At 34.3% G+C, this 23,055-nt stretch overlaps 1 protein-coding gene across 1 annotated transcript in view; it reads right to left on the reverse strand.

Moving 5' to 3' along the window:
• The window catches only part of Ctnna1 (catenin alpha 1), a 170,428-nt gene that overhangs the window by 84,780 nt on the left and 62,593 nt on the right, over positions 1 to 23,055 (reverse strand). The window contains exon 7 of the mRNA XM_076856886.2: positions 20,494 to 20,697. Within this exon, the coding sequence (XP_076713001.1) occupies positions 20,494 to 20,697 (204 nt within the window). The remainder of the gene's footprint in view (positions 1 to 20,493; positions 20,698 to 23,055) is intronic.

Below are 23,055 nucleotides of genomic sequence, written 5' to 3' on the forward strand. Positions count from 1 at the left end.
AAAAAAAATCTATATTAAGATATTTGGGGGGGGGGGGACAGAGGAAGCAGGGATCTTTCATTTAAGTAATGACAAGTAAAGAGATATTCATGCCAGATTACTTGTATAACAGTATTTTGGGGAAAAAGAATGTGGGAGAGATGTAGGTTGAAGGAGGGAGGAGAGGTAAAGGGGGATAATAAAAGGACCCAGTATGTATAATACAAAAGCTGCATGTACATAAATTTTAAAAGAGGAACTGGGTACAGTGGTACACACCTGTAATCCCTGCTACTATTGCTGAGGCAGGATGATCTCAGGCCAGCGTGGGCCATTTTATAAGATCCTATCTCAAATTAAAAAAATGGGGGGGGGGGGTTGGGAAGTGGAGGTGTTGCTCAATAGTAGAGTTCCATGGGTTCAATCCCCAATATAGGATGTCAGAGGGAAACAAGCTCCACCTTTACACAATTTTTAATTGTATATTTGTAGTTGTTAAAATGAATCCTAATTTCTTATGATTAAAGAGGAAATGTAAGCTACATAGAAAGAAATTATAGTTGTACTACAGTAGTAATAAGATTCACCAGGTCTTAGAAAGAACGGTAAGTAACAATTGTGTACCTTTTCCCAACCTGCAAGAAAGGGCAGAAAATGAAAATATGAAAGACAGTGAAAAAGAAAATGCACAATTAAAGAGGTTAGAATCATCATTCTAAAACAGTGTCCAAAATAAATAAATAAAAACAAAAGTACCTCCCTCAACTAAGCCTAGAAGAAAGAAAACATCATTCAGAAGGAAGGAATCTAGCTATTAGCCCACAGCCTCACAAGCCTGACTCATCTTCATGGGGAGGCCCTGAAGTATTAAAATATTTTATACCTCTCAAGTATTTAAAGCATTAATGGAAGGCCCAGTAGAGACCTCTGGATCCATAATAATGGGAGCACAATGTCAGCCAGGGTTGTGTGTGTGTGTGGGGGGGGGCGGAGAGATTAAATATCTCCTGCTTAGAGACTGAAATCATCCACTTCCCCCAGTAGGCAAAGCAGGAGCATCATCTCCCATAATAACTAGTTGCCATGATCAACTGGACAACCTCCAGAGGATGTGAGGTCAAGGACTCCAGAAGCCCTATGGTCAGAGATCAGACATAAAAGTGCCCAGGAGGACAGAACAAAATTAAACAGGAATCCAATTTAAAAAGCAAAGAACAAGGGTAGGATTGTGGCTCACCGATAGAGCGCTCGCCTAACACGTGTGAGGCCTTGGGTTTGATCATCAGCACCACATAAAAACAAATAAACAAAATAAAGGTATTGTGTACAATTAAAAGATAAATATTTTTTTTAAAAAAAAGAAGAACAAAATATGGGTTCTCCTATCTCCTGGTCATACCTGACATGCTCTGAAACAGAATACATTTTGTGGAATTATCCTGAACCTCAAATTCCCAAGCTTATATCATTGATGACAATACATTGTATGTTTTTTATATTGATGCTGGATAGCAATTGGCAAAAAGCATCTTCTGTTTACTGAAAAGTATTATTTCTTCCTAGAGCACAGCATACAATTTTTACCGTGAATTTAAGTAATGCTCAAATATCCCTTAAACTGAACATAAACATTCTTTCTACATAACTAAAGTTAAAGATTCAATATCAGAAAGCAGAAACTACTGGCCTAGCATGGTGGTGCATGCCAAGAGGAAAGGAAGAGGAAAAGAAGGAAGAAAGGAAGAAAATTACTACTAGTCACTGAAAAAATTTACTAGACAGGATTGTTATGTTAAACTGTTTGACAGTGTAATATAAAAACCAGTAAGCATCACTCAAAATTAAGAAAGAATGAAGGGTTTTCTGGATAAAAGTCAGAATCCGGAGTTACAGATTACAGAAGTCAATCTTTAACTGAATGAGACTACAGTAAAAACTGAAAGATTACAGTGAAATGATAAAAACCTTTAAAAGTTCTTGTACTGATTGAAGACTTTAAGCCATCTATTACAAAAAAAAGGTTGTAAATTAATGAAGTGTAAAATGACTTAACACTTCAGAATAAGCTATTCAACAGACGGCAAATGTCTAATGCCTATATAGATAATACATTAAGATGTGCTATAATAAAAACAGAAATATTCTCTATACAGAATAGTCTATCACAGAGCACCTAGTCTAAGATCACCCTATCTGATTTAGCTGAAAACAATTCCGACATGAAATAAGAAGAAAAGACTACATTCCAGACATGTGAACTTTATAGAGCACATTACAATAACGGACTATAAACTGATGCCACAAAGAGAAAAGGAAAAGAAGCATTGTGATTAAATATTTAAGAAAGAACCAATGAATAAAGGCAAATGGAAAATAGCTTTCTTAGAAGAAAAATAAAAGGAAGCATAAGATTTTGGACCAAAGTAGGGGGTGCCTTTGGAATGAAATTCAGAGGTCATAGAACAAGGTAAATATTTGAGAAAACAAGTTTTAAAAGAAAAGAACAGCATCAATGGTGCATATCTATAATTCCACAGACCCTGGAGGCTGAGGCAGGAAGATTCCAAGTTCCAAGCCAGCCTCAGCAACTTAGCAAGACCCTGTATCAAAAAAATAAAAAGCATTGGAGATGTAGCTCAGTGGTAAAGTACCCCTGGATTCAACCCACAGAAAAAGAAGAAAAACAAAATTGGCCATAGTCAGCAAATTATAAAAAGCCCATTTCACAAATAAATAATGTAATTCTCAATGTAAGGCAGAAGATTCAAAAAATTTTAGTTTAACTTGTATGTGTGTGTATAGTTTACTATACCTTCAAAAAATATTTTTGGAAGAGAGAAGAAACTCTAAAGAAAGACTGAATAACTAGAGAAAGGGTGAGAGAATATTTTTGAATACACATATTTATACCTTTCTATTTTGAACCATGAAAACACATTATGCATTTTAAGAATTTTTTTAAAAAAACTTTTTTTATCAGCCATGTGTGATGGTGTACGTCTGTAATGCCAGTAGCTTGGGAAGCTGAGGCAGGAAGATCACAAGTTCAAAGCCTGCCTCAGCAAAAAGAGAGGGGCTAAGCAACTCAGTGAGACCCTGTCTCTAAATAAAATACAAAATAGGGCTGGGGATGTGGCTCAGTGATTAAGTGTCCCTGAGTTCAATCCCCAGTATTAACAAAACAAACAAAAAAAAAATTTTATCAGGTACAAAGAAATGTTGCAACCATACGGATCTCAGCTCAAAAAAACAGATTTCTTTAAAACAAGAAACATGAAACATTTGTGAGCCAATAAATGAAATGTTCTATTATTTATTTTGGTTATTTCTTCTTGAAGCAACTACTAATCCAATGAACAAAATCCACGGATCTGAAGGCAACTTTTCACATCTGTTAAGTAGAGAGTGATACTAGCCCATCCACATACCTCATTTCACCGTCAGCTTGCCTTAACTGTAAGGATTTTTTCCTAATACGATTCTGTTCTTCAACAATTTTAGAGCTCTAGAGAGACTGGTTATAATATAAAAGGGAAGGAGAACATCTAGACCTCCTACTGCGTGCCCCACTATCTTTCTCTTTTTAATACTTCATAGACAATATATAAAACTTATTTGTGGCTAATTATTCTAAGAGCTCTAGGGTATGTAAATTCTCTGAAACAATAAGCTAGTGTGTTGATTTTTTAAAAATCAGAAAACCCTTATTCATAACAGCTTTTCTCTTTAGCAGATTTTCAAAAATAGAGAAATATAAACACAACTTATAGAAAATGAGCAAGAAAAGAAGCACATGGACAGTTTTAGCATTGAAATAGCAAGTCTATTTCAAATGCAATCACCAAATAAATGAAAAATGAGTGGGAACAAATAATGAAGAGATTTTATACAAAAATGCCTATTCAAAACTCAATTCAGAGAATGAACATTGATGATCAGAGTCTCGCTTCCCCATGCCAGATAACTCAGAATTAACTATAAAGTATGCCAAATCCAAGTAAAATGTACATTTTAATAGTAAAAAGAACATAATACAAATCTGGGAATAAGGCCACCAACTTCAGGCAAGACAGTTAAGACAAACGAAGAGCAAAAAAATAACCTCTGCAACACAGTTAACAGGGATCTACTTGCTAAAAATCAATGTAGTCTTTAGAAATTATTACCAGAATGCCCATTAGAGAGAAAGTTCTTCGGAAGTATTTGGCCACTGCTGAAAGAGAAGAAAAGAAAAGGGGTGTGTTTGGGAGCAAGGGTTGGGGAGGAGATTTCTTTAATTCAACAGAATGATACATGCAATAAATCCAGAAATCACTGGAAATCAGAACAGTTAGAGAGAAAAAAAAAACATAGTATTTGAAATATGAACCATTCAATTTCAAAGTAATTGATTAGTTACAGTAATGGTAATAGTAACAGTAGTGTAAGATAGTGGTTGTGCCCTACCTGGTGCTATTCTACAGTCTCACAACCATGTTGTGTCTCTGTTTTCATCCCCAACTCCCAGCTGAGACAACAAAGACTTGAGAAAGATTTGGGTAACTTTTCATGCTCTGGACAGCTATCAAGTTTTAGAACAATGCCTTCATAGAAAATCCCTTCAAAAAACAATTTAACTAATTGCCAACAACCTATATATTCTAGTAAACATGTACTTCAAACATCTCTGGAGGAAAAACAAAGCTTCAGATTAGGTAGATTTTATTATCACAAAAGTAAGACCACTGAATCTCACCTAGGCAAAATAATACCTGTCTCTAAGAAGCAGCAACAGAAGAACTGGAAGCTGCCCAATGTTTCCCTTCAAACCTCACTGAAAATCTACTTGGAGCAGAAAAACTAAGCTCCAATTACCAGGGTATCAATTTAAATAGAGATGTCCCTTCCCAAAATGAACTCCATAAGTACCCGCCCACATAGATCTGAGGGCGACTGTCTACCCAAACATATCTTTAATACTTTCTGTCATAGTGCCAAAATACCATCATCAAACTCTTTAAAAATAGAAAGGAAATATGCCCCTAAAAAACAACAAAAACATTGGAGAAAGACATTACACTTGACTTTTTCAACTAACACTTTGACTAAGAAATGGTGACAGCTTTAAAAAGAAATACTACCAGTTTCCACATACTCACAGCCAAAGCTTACAAATCATTGTGGAAAATCCCTTCTCTTATATGAATTTGGTTTTGGTGCCTGTTACGGTTTGTCTGGTAGCAAGTACTAGCATAAAAGTATCAAAGCATGAAACAAGTTAACATTAATGGGAAAAAAAATCAGGAGAGAAGTTATAGTTAATTTGATCTCTTTGTATTTTCATATTATGTCCAGAGTGTAGTGAGACTCATTTTCTGCGTATAAAGTTGTTGGCTTCTATTCTGTGATAAAAGCCTCAGGATTACTGAACACTATGAGGAAGCTACCAAATTTGGCCTTTATTTCACTAAAGAAAAGTTCAGCTCTTTGGGTTTAAAAAACTTGAAACATTTGTAGCTTATCTCTGCTGGACAGCACCAAACCTCACCAGACCAATACCAGCTTGCCTGGTCTAGTACCTATATCACAAAGAGTAGCAGAGGTCTGCATGACATAAACTGAAAATCTTAAACTACAAGTACTACCCATGGAAGCAAAAAATAAAAATCTATGGAGATAAAATAATGTTGTTTCAATGAGCTACTTAACTTATACCCTCTCTTTTTCTTTTTTTCTTTTATAAGAAAGAAGAACCTTGAGGCTTTATTTTTTTAATATTTTGTAGTTGTAGATGGACACAATACCTTTATTTTATTTGTTTATTTGTATGTGGTGCCAGGGATCAAACCCAGTGCCTCATGCATGCCAGACAAGCACTCCACCACTGAGCCACAACCCTGGCCCCCATAACCTCTATCTTTTTTGCAATTTATCTTGAAGGAGTTAAAGTGGGCCTAAAATAAATCTCTAAGATACTATTATATGTTTACAAGCACTAATATTTCAAACAACCTGCCACACACACTGTATTCCTGACTGGGGAAGGAGTGGGGGGATTCCAGCCAGACCTGGTGGCAGTGGTGCACACCTGTAATTCCTACAGCTCAGGAGACTGAGGCAGGAGGAGTATAAGTTCAAAGCCAGCCTCAGCAACTTAACAAGGTCCTGTCTTTTTAAAAAATCAAAACAAAACAAAAAAAGAGGCTAAGGATATGGCTCAGCAGTTAAGCACCATGGGTCCAATCCCTGATACAAAAAAAAAAAAAGAAAGAAAGAAAGAAAGAAAGAAAAATCCAGATTAGTTGATTAACAAAAAAGTTGACTCCCTTTCTTAGTTCTCAGAGTTGTATAATTATATTCTAGGTGATCATATACAGAATCTTCAAATAAAAATACAGTATTTAAAAGTATGAAAATTTAAGCACCAACAACATCCATACTATACAGATTCAACCACTTTTCATAAAGGAAATAATAAAAATGAGAATAATTAGCCTATTTTGATTTCTGAGTTTTTGAACTATTTTTGATTCAGCAATCCTTAATGTATAATTTTTACAATATAACTGAAGTAGCCACAGAAAACTGGAGACCAAATACAAAGCCCAAAGATTAAAGAGGTCACCTTTGTGCACAATACAGACTTTTAACACAGAACATGTAATTCTGATGGCAATAACATACAAGGGCCAATGAATATTTTAAAATAGAGAAAATATTCTCAACTCATTTAGTATGAACACATTACCTGAACTCTTACAAGAAATATAATTTTAAATACACATCAAGTCATTAGTATACATATTTATATATATGAAAAAGCATGTGAATATTTTTAAATAGCTTCATGAAGATACACATTCAAAACATACACTAACATATATCATATATAAGTCACTCGTTAAAAGTGTACAATGTTTTTAGTGTATTCACAGATATGTGAAGCTCTTATCAGTGAATTTCAGAGCATATTAACAAAATGAAATCTTGTACCCTTATCTATCACTCCCCCCATAACTCTACATATATGTAAGTAGATATGGTGATAATGCTTGGTTATAAGCTAAAAAGCTCTAAAATACTTTGTCCTTTAAAGTAATTTTTAGTAGATAGCTACTCTAAATTTGTTCTTCTATCTCCAGCACCAAATATATCCCTTCTCTGTTCTGATAATTCCTGTTTGTGAAAATGCTGACCAAGTTAATCAAAATTTTTAAGTATGCCTCTCACACATACAAAATGTACCACTTCTTTGCATTTACCGACAATCAAACATACATACATAAAAAAATAACATATAAATACATTTTAAAATGTTTCCTTTCCCATGTTGTCTACATGACAACAAATAAGCACCTTTATTCTATGGAAATGCTTTCTTGGGTTTAAAAAAGTAGAAACAGTCTCCAAGTCCAATTGTGCTGATTTAATGGGGACTTAAAGAATGTTAGACACTTTTTTCCTCCACCTACTTAAATATACATGCTGTTGATTCACCAGATTCTCAGCTGCCAAAAGAGAATAGACTAGCTTAGTGTCTGACATTTCCTTTTGGCTGTCATTAATCCTTAATGTGTCGCTGTCTAGAGGCTAAATGGAATAGTTTTCTTCTACTTTTACAGATTATTTTCTTCAGCCTGAGGAAATGTATCAAAGTCTAAATCCACCCTAGGAGAAAGCTGCCAATCTTAAGATTTTATTTTTCTATTATTTACCCATACAAATTCCCAAGAGAATCTAACTGGCCTAAGAGACATTACAGGCACTAGCTAGCCCACGAACTGAGGAGTAAACAGAGGAATAGGTGAGATAAAATAATGTCTGCCAGCAGTTGCAAAACACACAAATGCCCTTGAAGGGTGTTAATATAGCAAACACTATGCCCTTAAACATCTAATATGATGATAAGAGATATCCCTTACTTATCTTTTATTATGGGACTTTCCAAACATACCCAAAAAGATTGAGAAAAGTCAATGAAATGCCTCATATAACCATCATCGAACTTCAATAGCCATCCACTTTCTGCTTTCTTGTTTCATTGCCCTCTTCCTTTAGTTTATTTTGTTTTCATTTTTGCTAGAGTTATTGTTGTTGGTACTCGTGATTAAACCTAGGGGTGTTCTACCACTGAGGTACATCCCCAACCCTTTTCATTTTTTATTTTGATACAAGGCCTCACTAAATGGCCAAGGATGGCTTCTTCCTGTTTTAGCTTCCCAAGTTGCTGTAATTACTGGCATGTATCACTCCTGGAGTATTTTTAAATAAATCCAATACACCATGTTTCTTTATAAGGGATTGCCTTATAATATGGACCATTCCCCCCAAATGTATATTCATACCTGGATGTGCAAATCGTGTCAAATCACAGGAGTTAAGGAGAATTTCCTTTAATGGGGCCTTAAAGAATGTTAGATACTCTTTTCCTAAGGCCAAAACCTTAAACCCAAACCATACAGTGTTGCATTTATTAACACAACCCAAAAATTAATGATAATTCTTGATTTAAAGTGGTTTTAAGAAAATGACTAATTTTGCAATGACTGTGGGGAAAAAAAAAAAAAAAAGCCCTGAAAAGAACAGTGTGGGGCTGGGGATGTGGCTCAAGCAGTAGCGCGCTCGCTTAGCATGCGCGGGGTGCTGGGTTTGATCCTCAGCACCACATAAAAAATAAAATGAAGATGTTGTGTCCATCGAAAACTAAAAAATAAATTTAAGAAAATTCTCTCTCTCTCTCTAAAAAAACAGTATGACTTTAGCCTCTATAGTTTGCAATAATAAAAGCCAGCCAATGAAGTCCATTTTTCAAAAGCTGATTCGAATTTTTAATTTTAAAAATTGAAATTTGTGTAATTTTAAAATTTCTGAATGTTACAAAATATAAAATCACCTTGAAAAAGAAAAACCCAACAAATGTCTTCCTAAAATTTTCAATCTATTTCCTCAACTAAGAACTTTACAAGTAAGGGGAATCCTTTATCTATACAATGGAAATCACTAAATAAAAGTATAATTCAAAGATTACAGTTAAATATCACTGATCAAATATTTATGATATTTATAATATTTATAATTTTTCTTATAAAATTATTTCAGGTCATTTTATACCAGGAAATAACACACAACATTTGTATAATCATAAGAACAAGGACAAACAGAAATATTAATCTTTTCACTTCGAGAAGATGACTTTCATATTACAAAAGCAATAATTCTCAAAGGAGGGAGAAATAATTTAAGACAAGTATTTTCCAGTGATAAATTTAAAGGATAATTAGCAAGGAAGTTTTGATATCAGATGTCACACTGCATTCTACTTGGTAGACTATTATAAACTGCAAAAAAAAAAAAAAATCACAAAACCAAAAAATCAGAATATCTGCAGTCAGAGTAAACCAGACAGAGCAGGAGGCCAATCATTTCAACACATCTGAAAATAATTTGTGAGACAAATTTACTGACCAGATGTCATTTTAGCATAAAGCAAGTCAAGGGGACCTATTTTTCTTATAAGTTTCCAAACCATGCCATTATGAAAAGGCCCTAGTGCTACTTTTAGAGAAGGACCAAACAAAAATAGTACTTAATGTTTTGGGTTCTATATATCCAATATTCTACTTTAAAATAAATAAGCTATTTAGTGATTGGCAAGCAATCCTTAATTAGCAGTCATCAGATGTGAACACAGATTTAGCCCAAAATAAACAAAGAAAACAGACATTCACTCAGAGAAGGAAGCCATTACATTCCACAGACTTTTGCTCTTCTGATTCTGTATTGTGACTAAGATATAAAAGTGGTAACTTTCAATAACAAGCCTGAAAAATCAGAGAGGAAGAAACTTCCCGGAAGATGGAGCTCTACAATTCACCCTGGCAAGGACAGTTTGGTAACTCAGTACTCAGAAACTAGTTTCAGGCTTAGTTTTGGTTTGGTTTCAAGGCATTTTGATATTTTTAAAATAATATCACCCATTTTGATATTTTTAAAATAATTTCTTGTCAGGAAAAGCACCTGAATGGCATCTCTAAAAATAATTATATCTTGGTGGTGGGTAGAGGGTAGAGGGAGCTAAACAAACAAGCAAGCAAACAACATTATAGCTCGTTGAGAGCAAGAAAAATACATGTACAAACTCAGTTTAATCTTAAACTACCATAGTCACCTTAAGTCCTCTAAGATAACTAATTATTTAAAAAATAAAAATTTTTGATGATCAATGAGTATAAAAATTATGGGAGAGAGTTATAATAAGCTTTTAATTTTACATATTTGTCGTATATGGCATTCTAGTTCAAATAAATAGGTAACCTTCTATAACTATTAGTCTGCTACATTTATTTATTTATTTATTTTTAAAATTTTTTAGTTTTCAGCGGACACAACATCTTTGTTTGTATGTGGTGCTGAGGATCGAACTCAGGCCGCACGCATGCCAGGCGAGCGCTCTACCGCTTGAGCCACATCCCCAGACCCCATATTTTGCTACATTTAAATAACCATAATATTTATCATTACATGACAACTATAACAAAAGTAAAGGCCACCTTGGGCCAAAAAGAACAAGGAAGAACATTTCCTAAAATATACCAATTTGTATAGCACTCTATATTTGTAGGTTAATATCAAACATGGCATCCCCACCAACAACAACCCAACAAAAGTGGTAAGGAGATAATTTTATTATTATTAGCTGTTGTATAGGTTTGCTTAACATGACTGTACCACACTGAGTCATAAGTACCATGATTGCCTCAGAATAACTCAAGCAAGTTTTTCCTGCATAGTTTCCCAACAAACAGACAAAACTCGAGGGCTATGTGGGGCTTTACAACCAGACCCTAGCTCTAGAGATGTGCCTAATTCTCTGCATTAGCTTTAAAGATAAACCAGGAATATTCCAGCTAAAATGAAGTCACTTTTGTCCTAATCCATATATATGCTCCTCTTTCTGACCCAAGTTGCAGGGATCCAACTAATCGTTGCCACCCTGGACCATACTTCCACTGGTAAGGGTCCCCAGTAAATTGTACTTTGTACAGTCCTTCATCTGTCTGCCTCTTTCTTTTGTCTCACTGGCACATTAGAGCTGGTCCTCATACATTAGGCATGGGTTGTTCTACAACGGCTGGGATGAGATGCTCAACTATAAGACCATGTAGACTGGAAGTGAAGATTGTCACTTTGGCTCTTCATGATGGGCAGAGAACAAGCAATAGAACAGATAAAGAAAGCTGAAAAGGACTTATCCCAAGAGGCAGGAACCAACTTCCTGTTCACCCAGTTCTTCCCTATACTTTTTTGGTTCTGTTTCAAGACATTTTGATATTTTTAAAATAATATCACCCATCATATCCTTCCTAATATATTTGTCCACTGAGTAGTTCTCTGTACATTTTAACAAGGTCAGTTAGTTGGTTACCTATTAATAATCCCATTGTCAGTTAAAGAGAGCAGCCCTGAGGAGGTTACCTTACTTGATCAAAGTTTAATGAGTACCACATAAAGAAACAAACCACTTATTGCCCATGTCCATGGCATCACATCTGAAGATCATCACCAGCAGCTCTGAACAATGAATCTGAAGCCTGAGTTCTATACCTAACTGTTCATTCATTAAGTATTATTATGGCCAAGTTACTTCACTAGTTTCAGGCTTAGTTTTGGTTTTGGGATAAGGTAGAACAAACGCATTCTACTGAATCTTTCCCAGTGAATGCAACTAAAAGCCCTGGGCATGAAATAGAGAATACAGACACAAATCCCAAACATTAGGAATAAGGCAAAAAAAAAAATCCATACTTATAAAATTTGTCTAAATGGACCAATTCTTTGAAAGACACAAACTCTCAAAATTACTCAAGAAGAAATAAATACCTTCAATAGTCTTTTATCCATTAAAGAAATGAATTTGTATTTTTAAAACCTTCAAAAGAATTAGTTGATGAACTACTAGATTAAGGATTGTCAAACTTCTACAAAGGACCAGATAGGAATTATTTTAGACTTTGAGAACCATACAGTATCATTTGTGATTACTTAAAGCAGCCACAGGTGATAAATTAAAAAAAAAAATGGACATGGCTATCTCCAATAATATATATATATATATTTTTTTTTATAAAAACAGGCACAAGTCCAGACCTGACTTAAGAACTATAATCTGCCAACTCTTGATGTCACTTCCAAATTCTAACTTCCTGGGCTGAAGATACAGCTCATTGTTAGAGTTCTTGCCTAGCGTGTCTAAGGCCTTAGGTTTAATCCCCAGTACCACAAGGGGAAAAAAGAAGAAAGAAGAGGGAGGATGGAGGGGGCGGGGAGAGGAGAAGAAGAAGAAAGCCAAAAATTCTAACTTTACAGTTCTGCACTCTTGAATAAATTATGTTTTGCCTCAAAAAGAAGAATCAATATTAATAAGAAAAAAGTTCTTTAAAAAAAAAAAAAAAAGAGGGCTGGGGTTGTGACTCAGTGGTATAGTACCTGCCTAGCATGTATGAGGCACTGGGTTTGATTCTCAGCACCGCATATAAATAAATGAATAAAGGTTCATCAACAACTATAAGAAAATATTTTTTAAAGTTTTCTTAAAAAACAAAAAAAGAAAAAGAAAGTTTAATGCAAGTTGAGCGTCCCTACTCTGAAAAAAACCAAAAAACTGCAATTTTCAAAATTTTCAAATTTTAGAGCATTTCAGATTTTGGATTTTCATAGTAGTAATGTTCAAGTGGTAAAGTTATGCAAATATTCCAAAATCCCAAAACTCCAAAATCAGGGCTGGAGTTGTGGCTCAGCGGTAGAACACTTGCCTCGCACATGGAAGGCCCTGGGTTCGATCCTCAAATAGAGGTATTATTTTCAACGACAGCTAAAATATATATATTTGGGGGGGAAAAAAAATACTCCAAAATCAGAAACACTTCTAGTCCCAAGCATTTCAGATAAGAGATACTCAACCTGTAATTCTCTGAACATGAATTCAGTATGTGGTTATAAATAAAACCTAAAAATAAAGACACAAAAACCTAAAGGTCTAAGTTTATTTTAAAACTTTGTTACATTATCCATACAAAACACTTTTTTGAATGTGGGGAAAAGATTTTTTAAAAATTATACTGCCAATCATCTTACCACCTAGAGACCATTACTAATATTCTAATGTATTTAGGGGTGATTACCTTTTAATCCAGAAACACTTTTTAAATATAAAATCTTTCCAACTCTTCCTGTCAGCTAAAGAACAAAGTGATATCAAGGACAGTCTAACAGTAATCAGAAGATGGCTAAAACCCTATTCATCTGCAGCCTAACACTGGGCAAGCTTCCATGTTTGCACCATCAAAAGACCACTCTATATTGCTCCATTAAGATAGCACCATTTCAACTAATATATAAGCATGCATCTTTCTGTGTATAAAAAATTAAGAACATGCCTATTAAATATTGTGATTCATAATGCCAGAGTAGCATAAACAGAAAGTACCTCAAACCTCTTAGAAAAGCAACACAAAATATAACTGGTTTAAAACATCTTCCTCAGAGTAAGAAAGTCTTTCAAACTCCTCATCTTGCACCATAAGAAAATAATACATTTAATTCTTGAAAAAATGGGGTTTCTTAATTGAATAAATGCTGCTATAAAGAACACAGATGAACCTGGAGAAATCTAAGCAAAATAAGACAGGCACAGATTTCTCTCATGTGGAATCTAATAAACGACACACACATGAAAATAAAACGGAGTAAAAAGGTGGGAAGAATTTATGTAAAAACACAAAGTTGTAGTTATATAGGATGAATGAATTGGAAGATCTAATCTACAGGATGAGAATAATATTGCATATAAGAGATCTGTTATGAGAGTAGATTTTAGGGACTGTTAGTGTGTGTGTGTGTGTGTGTGTGTGTGTGTGTGTGTGTGTGATCTCACGGTGAGATAATAAATATATTAAATGGCTTGGTGGAATAATCATTCACTATATATGAAAGTATCACTGTATATACCTTAAACACACACAATAAAAACAGAAGTAAAATAAACACAGATCTGTCAAAAGAATCAAGTCCTACACATGCTCAAACTTTGCATTCAATACACCATTTATTTGTATCTAAAGTTTCCTAAATATGCTAGGCAGCCCACAGAAAAGATTACATTTACAAACTAATAAAATCATCTTTAAGCACAGCTATGGAACTATGGACTACCAATACAGGTGAGAAGGCCTAGGATATAGCTCATTGGTACAGCACATGCTTAACATGTACAAAGCCACAGGTTCAATCCCTACCACCCACCCAAAACAAACAAAAAACACCAAAAATAAGTTGAGCCAAAAGTACTGCAGGAAACAATTCAAACAAAATCATAGTATGGATGTACAACAAAATTCAATCCCTGTAGCTTCACCTTAAACATCTATGACACTCAAGTATCACCAGATAATCTAGCATAGGAGGTCTTTCTTAAAAGGGTTTTTGTTTTGTTTATTTGTTTGCTCTGCTCACTTCAAGCAGCTGTACCAGACATGGATAAAACTTATTTAATACAGAGTATTTAAGTTCAGGGAAAACTCAGCAGCCATTAAGGAAAAATGTGAAATCCTATTTGTTGACTTGGAAAGATGCACAAGGGTAAAATTATTAAAAGCTCAGATTTTTTAAGTTAGACAGATCTGAGCTCAAATCACATCTGGATATATCTGTATTTTTAAGTAAGTAACAACTCAATGGGGTTATTTATGGATGGTAAGCAGTATAATAGTACTGATAATCCTTACTAACAATGTAGTAAAAATGAAGGAAAGGTTAGAAAAGATCAGGTGTAAGTGTACATACACACATCTAAAATTAAGTCTGAAATGCTATACACAAAGATGAGTGGGATTATATAATGAATACAAAACTTTTACAATTGGAAAAAATATTCTAATTTTGAAGAAAAAAAAAAAAAGGTAGACACACAATAATGAAGTAACAAGCTCCTCAGAGAGTCCTTCAAAGACTGGGAAGCTCTGGCTATGCTAAAGTGATTCCAGGAAAGCATTTGCAAAACTGAGAAGGGATTAGCATCTAAATTGAGTGCTTCCCTTCACTAAGATAACAATATATCTTTTCAAAAGATCTTTGGAAGTGAACATTATCTGCACGTTATTCATACATTCCATATCAAATTATTACCAAATCAAATTAAAATTTCGTACCAGATATATTCTCATAATCAAATGCCTCAAATATTGTTCAGTCCAATTTTTTAAATGTCAATATTGCATTCTTCTTTTGAGATCCTACAACCACTAATGTTTTGGGGAAAGAACAAAGAGAAAATGTATCCTTAAGCAACATTATCCTTACCATCCTCATCTTAAATGGTATTAATGTTGGTCTGCCTATAGTACAATTTTAAGAATAAAGAAATACAAGCTATAATGGCTACTATGAAAGGATTCCCATACCACTCTGGACATTCAATGAAGAAGTTGATGCTAAACTTATCTACTCACCTTAGCTGGTTGGTTACTCAATACTTAGAACTAGCCAACAAAAATATAATGTAAGCCAGAAAATAAGCCATGTAAACAATTTTAACTTTTTATTAACCATAATAAAAATATAGGAAGATTAAGCTTTTATTTAATCCAACATATCTTAATATTATCAATGAGATATTTACATTCTCTTGGATACTAAGTCTTTGAAATCTAGTGTATAGTTTATACTCACAGCACATCTCAACCTGGACTCAACAGATTTCAAGTGCTCAATAGCCAAATTGGACTAATGGTTAACATACTAAATAGCACAGAGCTAGAGCTATTCAAGTCTACCGAGTGTGCTTGTTCTCACCAATTATAAGTCCTATCTCTCCAGCCAGTCACACTACCAAAACTGGTAGCAAGACTGATGATGTCAAAACCAAACAGAATTCATTTCAAAGATCAAAGGTCCTTTATGTTTCAGACATTGTGTTAAGCATTTTCAGATCAGTGGAGGAAGCATTTGTTTTGAGAGGAGTCAGGAATTGAAGGGTATAATAACAGGAACAAACTTGGTTCAATAAGTTCCACTATTAGAAAAACATACCCTAAAAAGGGAGAAAGGAACATAGCAAGGTCAACATCCCCTTTAGCACAAGGACAACTATTAGATAAAGAATTCAGCTTTATAAAGTGTAAGACCCTTCAGAAGGTTTTTCACAGGCATTGAAATAACTCCAGAGAACATTTCAACACACAACTGGGCAACTACTAATCAGCTACATATCCAAAGAAAAGAAATTTTAACTCCTTAACATGACAGTAAACTATAAACCCTGGTTTAATAAATATTTTAGGCTTCTATATGGAATAAAACGGTAACAACTATTTTCAAATTTAATTACATTTCATTTTAATTTCAATCTGTTTCACTTTTAAGCCTTTTAAGACTATGACATACATCCAAAACTCCTTCTCTAGAAATCTCAAACCTACTTTAGGCTGATAGACCAGAAGCAAATTAAACTTGACCACAATAACCAAATTTCATTTCAAGGAAACTAGATAATCATTTATAAAACTACAAGAATTCACCCACTAAAGGGTGGAATTTCTATTATGTTAAGTTTAGACCACAGTTAAATGCATTAACTAAAGTGAAATGTATTAACTTTACGTTAATATCACTTAGGGCCTACACAGTTAGCTATGGAGTCAAAACTACCTAACTACCCTTCAACTCTTCAAACCATAATGCCAACAGAAACATTAATGCTCTGGTCTCCTGACCCTTTGGAGCCTTTGAAAAGAAATCTGATCTTCACTTGAGGAATTAAAATTTTACTCCAACCTGATCTAAGATATCTCATTCACTAATTGCTATTTCAGATTATTTAGTTTAATTTTTTTTCTAAAAATACCATCTGTATAATAAAAGATTATGGAAATTGAGATCCTTGCCACCCTCCTAGAATGCAAAGCCCATAAGGGCAAGATCTTTAGCTTTTTCTTCCAATATGGTATCCTGAGCACTGTGAATATCCAAAATTGTTCATTTTATTCATTTTCCCAAATCAGCATGAGTTCATTAAGCATGCTTTTACTGAGTACCTCTTCTAGAATTATACTAACCATGAAAGTATAATTTTAGATTTCAGTCTTCCAATAGCTTAAAACCTTTTTGCAGAAATAATATGGGAAAAGGAAATATAATTAAGAGAAAGTTCAAGGAAGTACATAATTAGGTACAAAACTTCAAGCACCAAAGAAATAATGTAGGATGGTTCAATTTGAAATGACAAGAGATGGGAGGAAATGTGGGAATTCGAGGAAGAGCAGATTAGAATTAAACAGGAAGAAAGGCAATCTCAAGAATACAATGAACAATGTCCTACTGAAGACATGAGCTTGGCTTAGCCTAAGCAGGCCAAATGAGGGAGGGAAACAGAAAGTGAGGAAATCTTCAAGTAAGGCAATGGTAATGGATAGAAATAAACAAAAGAATAAACAGAGCAGCTTCTCTACCTCAGTTACAAAATGGAGTCACCTGAAAGCTTTTGAAATGCTGTTATATCTGGACCCTGATCCAGAGATTCTGAATTCATTGGTCTGGGGTATAACCTAGACATCAGGATTTTTTGTTGTTGTTGGCATTGGGGATTGAACCCAGGGCCTTAGGCATGCAAGGCAACCACTCTACCAACTGAGCTTTATCCCCAGCCCCCAGACATCAGGATTTTTAAGGTTCCCCTGGAATTCTAATGTACATCACTGCCTCATAAGAAAAACTAGTGGAACTTGGTAACTGATACAACAGAAGGAAAAACAAAAACTCAAGAGATTATGACAAGAATATGTCTATAAAAATGATATTAATGAGAGAATCCAAAGAAGGAAACAGTGCAAATAGGTCAGCCTTTCTAGACTTTATCACTTGGTCTACATAGATCCCCATAAGAACAAGTCAGCATGAGCTCATTAAGCATGCTTTTACTAAGTACACTGCTTTGCATGTGTTTCACATTGAGTATGTGAACTGAACTGACAGGCAGAGATGGCCAGTTATGTTCTGATTGTCACTAGAGAGTCTGTTTCTAAATGCTTCACAAATAAGCAAAAAATCTATCCTCAGTTGCTTCTGTTTCTTCAGACCCTTTTACCACTCTAAACTCTCTTCTGAGTGAATATCATTGCCTTCCCCTTTTATCCTCACTCCATTGCTTCTTGGAAGACTGAAGTTTCTTCATTTTACATAAATAAATAAAAAGGAAACTAAAGATTCTTACCATTAGGAGAAACATAACTGGAAATCAACTTCTAAAATACATTTCTGAATCTCAAGAAAATTTCTTTCAAGACATCCTCCACAGTACTTATATTTCAATAAGACACAACCATCAAGCAAGGTTCAATTTTTTTTTTGCTTAAGAGTACTATATTAGGGGCTGGGGTTATAGCTCAGCGGTAGAGTGCTTGCCTCGTACTTGTGAGGTACTGGGTTCGATCTCAGCACCATATAAAAAATAAAACAAAGATATTGTGTCCATCTTTATTTATAAAAAAAGAGTGCCATATCAGAGACTCCATGTTTTCAGTATAAATTAGTATTCCACAATTTTTCCTACATTTATAGTATGAAGACAAAGTACTACAGGGATTTGTATGACATTCTAGGGAAAAGCCAGAAAGTTACTCATGAATGGAGTAAATGGCCAGAGAGCCTGAGCAACCCCAGTACTAGTCTTATAGACAGGTTAGGAAGCTCTGCAGATTTATCACATCCTCTTCCTCACCAAAGGCTGTTTTTTAAAGCAGTTTCCTAATCATAACTGTATTGAGCACTTCTGCACCACTTCCAGCATTACACAGAACAACAGATTACTGATTCATATATATATATACTATGAGTCCTTGCTCTCCCATTTATGACTCCATCGACTGTAAGCCATTCTTCAACCCATCATTTTTTCATATTTTCTAATTTTCAAGCATTAATATGGATTTTTAAATTTTCCAATGACTTATCAATCACTTTCTCCCTTTTATCTACTAAATCTCTAAATCTATATAGCAATGATTTAAAATGATTCAATACGCTTCACTAATTTCACAGTACAGTAGAAACAGAATAAACACAGGAAGGCATTCATCTTCACCCTAGGAATTCCATCATGACTCAACATTACCCATTCAAACAAGAAGTATACCAAATGAACAAATGAAAAAAGGATCAAGGTCTTTCTTCAAAGAGTTATAAATAGGCAAAACAAAACCTGTAGTGATGACAGCTAACTTGCATTTTCCATTTTCTCTTTAAAATAACTTTTTATGGGCTGGGGATGTGGCTCAAGCAGTAGCGCGCTCGCCTGGCATGCGTGCGGCCCGGGTTCGATCCTCAGCACCACATACAAAACAAAGATGTTGTATCCGCCAATAATTTAAAAAATAAATATTAAAATTCTCTCTCTCTCTCCTCTCTCACTCTCTCTTTAAAAAAAAAAAATTAAAAAAAATAACTTTTTATAACCAGATGTGGCACACACTGTAATCCCAGCAACTCAAAAGGCTGAGACAGGAGGATCACAAGCTTGAGGCCAGCTTCTGCAATTCGGCAAGGCCCTCAGCAATTTAGTGAGACCCTTTCTCAAAATGAAAAATAAAAAGAGCTGGGGATGTGGCTCAATAGTAAAGTACCCCTGGGGTAAATTCCCAGTACCAAAAAATGTTTTTGAATAATTTTACATAATTTTTATTTAACTTATTCCTTCCTTATATCAGCAAATTATTGGGTACTTGATCTAAACTACAGTGCCTTAAGTTAACATTAAATAACTGTACTGGAAGACAAAAATATGTGGGAAGGAAAAGGAAAGACAGGATAACAGAGAAAAACCAACAAGTACAATATATTCTATGGCAAAAAAAAAAAAAAAATCAGGTGTCAAATTTCACAGCACTGTTTTTAATTACAAATCTTAAAAATTCAAAAACATTACCCAGTCTGCCTCATATGGCTCTATTTTTAAAATTATGCATGCTTATAGAATTCTATATGGTTCATGAAAAAAGTTTCATAAACCACAAACATTTAAGAAATGGATTTTCACCATTTCCTCTTGCCCAAACTTATCTGACCATCGAGTTACAATAAGGAAATTTTAGTGGTATAGAAAGTCATTGTCCTTAGAAAATGCATGCTGAAATGGGTGGAGGTGGGAAATCAATGTATGAAAGTTACTTCCAAATGTTTCAGAGAAAACAAGGGTGTATTTGTTTTTATACACATAGCAAATGTACCTACACATTAATTGGTGAATCTAGATAAAGAAATCATATAGTGAGTACCTATATATCCTTTAAGTATAAATTTTTCCATATAAAACTATGGGGAGGAAAGGGTGACTTAGAAAATTATTTAGCCACTCCTTGAAAAATCTGACCCACCCCCAAAAAATGAATATTTGAAATTAATAGTTAATACATCTCATATTCACCATGTTATAGAAAATTCCTGAGACACAACTATCTTACTTTAAAGAAAGGTTCTGACACTCACATTGCCCATGTACTCTGAGAGCAGGTCCTGCAGGGCCTGGCGGACAGCATTGCACTCTGCCACGATCCGCTCACGACGGTCATCACGTGTGCAGGACGAGTCAGCCATCAGGGCAGCTCCACTAATGATGCTTTCCAGGCGCTCCTCCAAGGAAGGCCTAAAGCGCTCTTCACTGAAGCTCAAGGGGTCCACTATGATTTGTTTCTGTCAAGAAAGTATTATTGAATATGAATGCTCATCTCTGTTCCCTTTATCATTCAAGGCAAGGGAAAGTGTTTAGGAATATCAAGATTTAATTCTAATACCTAATAGAAAATTATTCTTCTTGGTAGCTAAAGGGCCATCCTATAAGTTGGTCTATAATAAATCACTTTTCAAAAAAGGCACTATCCAGCCAAGCAGTCTGGGTAAGGTATACCACAAATGCAAATACAACTGTATCATGTCCACACTACTTTTTCTAAACAGCTATAGGTCAGTCTGTATTAGTAATTCATATTATCAAATAAGAATTATAAGGAAAATAATTTATCTTTCTTACATTCAAAGTATAAAACTGCTACATGAGTAGCAAAATTGTTCTACACAAAAATATTTAAAAATAAAAACAAAATTTACTTCTGTCACCAAAATTTCAGAAAGAAATGCATTTATTAAAATTAATTTCCATCTACTTCTCTCCTTATACACCTAATCAAGATTTATAAACAATTTGGTCTCAAATATATCCTATTGTGTCTAAATTAGAAACTTTCCTCCTCAAAGACCACAAGTATGCACTAAGATAGCAAGAGGTATAATTGCTCCACTAAAAACAAATTGTTGTCATCTCCCCTTCCCTCCTGACTCCACTTAAACACAGTTTTGCCAGTGAGTGTGGTCTAAATACAAGTAAGCTACAGGTGCAAGTTCGACCATCTATGTCCCCACTTGATACAATTTACACTCACAATGGTAACCATCTGTGCAAATTACTTTGGGTTTAATTTTTCTTTATAAGGATTATGTCCTTATTAATTTCAACTTCAATACCAATTTTTTTCTACTATAGGGATTATGTTCATATTAATTTCAATTTAAATGCCAATTTTTTTCCTACAAAAAGCTTGATCTTTTCAAATGAGTAAATATTTTTTCCTTTCCTTCCAAAGAAACCTCAGTTTTAAAATTGAACATGTAATACTTTAAATTTATTATTAATCCACACATTTTACTTAACCATTTTTCTTTAAAATTTGTATTACAGGATTTCTCTGATTAAAAACTGAATACAAAATACTTTCTGGCCAATAGAAATGAAGAATGGATGATCATAGAATTGTAATACAATCATGAAGCCACAATGGGCCTCAGATCATTTAGGACAAACCCTCATTTACAAATGAAGAAACAGTGATTCTAAGAAATTAAGTGGTTTCTGCTATTATATTATAGATATTACTTAATAACTTAGGGTAAAATGTGACCCCTACTAACTTGAAAGAGATAAATATCTAATACTGTCAAACTGGAAGAGGAGAAAACAACAATTCCAGTAAGTTATAGGTGCAGCCTAAGAGTTCCTTATAAATGGGTATTTTATTTCATGTTTAAGGGTCCAGGGTAAAATTTCAATTCTAATACCATGGTCTTTAGGCTTAACACTGCCTTCATGCTTCATGAAAAGGCCATCCTAAATCAGCCACGCACACCAGCAAGGATCAGTTACCCAAGCCTAAAGGATAAGACAAAGCCTAAAGGATCAGACAAAGAAAACATTAAGGCAAAGAAAAAAATGTTAAAAACAAAATACACTCCCCTTGTATTGATTCTATATCCTGAATATTTCTATTCTAAAATTCCTTTTTTTAATTTTAAAAAAAGAAAAATTACCCCAACAATTGGGTTTAAAACAAAACAAAATACCCTTTAAAAAAAAGAAATCTTAATCTGCTGCCATCTACTGGAAGCCATGAAGCAGTGTGGGTAGGAATTAAAAACAAAACCCACCAAAGAAGTTAACGTCATATACACACAACATGTGGAATTATGCTAATTTCAAAATCTGCTTCCACTTGATTAAATTTTATGTTCATGATTCAAATTAAAGTTACTGAGAAGTAAATCTAGGCAGACAAATAAGATTAAGATGGCAGCAGTCACTATGATATATCTGTATACCCTACTAGACCATGATCTCTTAGGGGACAAAACCTCTGCACACATTGCTGCTCTATTTCCAATAGCTTCATGAAACTTCCAGAAGGTCAAAATCTTGGATAAAATGAACTAGATTCATATCCTCAATAAAGAATGATCTTGGGATTGGGGCTCATTGATAGAGTGCTTGCCTAGCATGTGTGAGGCACTGCATTCAATTCTCAGCACCACATATAAATAAATGAATAAAATAAAAGTCCATCAACGTCTGAAAAGAAAATTAAAAAATAAAAAAGAATGATCTCATAGCCAGGAGCAGTGTAACACATCCTTAATCCTAATGACTGAGGAGGCTGAGGCAGGAGGATCACAAGTTTGAGGCTTTCCTCAATAAGTAAGGGAGGCCCTCAGCAACTTAGTGAG

The sequence above is a fragment of the Callospermophilus lateralis genome, chromosome 5 (genome assembly GCF_048772815.1).
Source record: "Callospermophilus lateralis isolate mCalLat2 chromosome 5, mCalLat2.hap1, whole genome shotgun sequence".
In the NCBI taxonomy this organism is placed as follows: Eukaryota; Metazoa; Chordata; class Mammalia; order Rodentia; family Sciuridae; genus Callospermophilus; species Callospermophilus lateralis.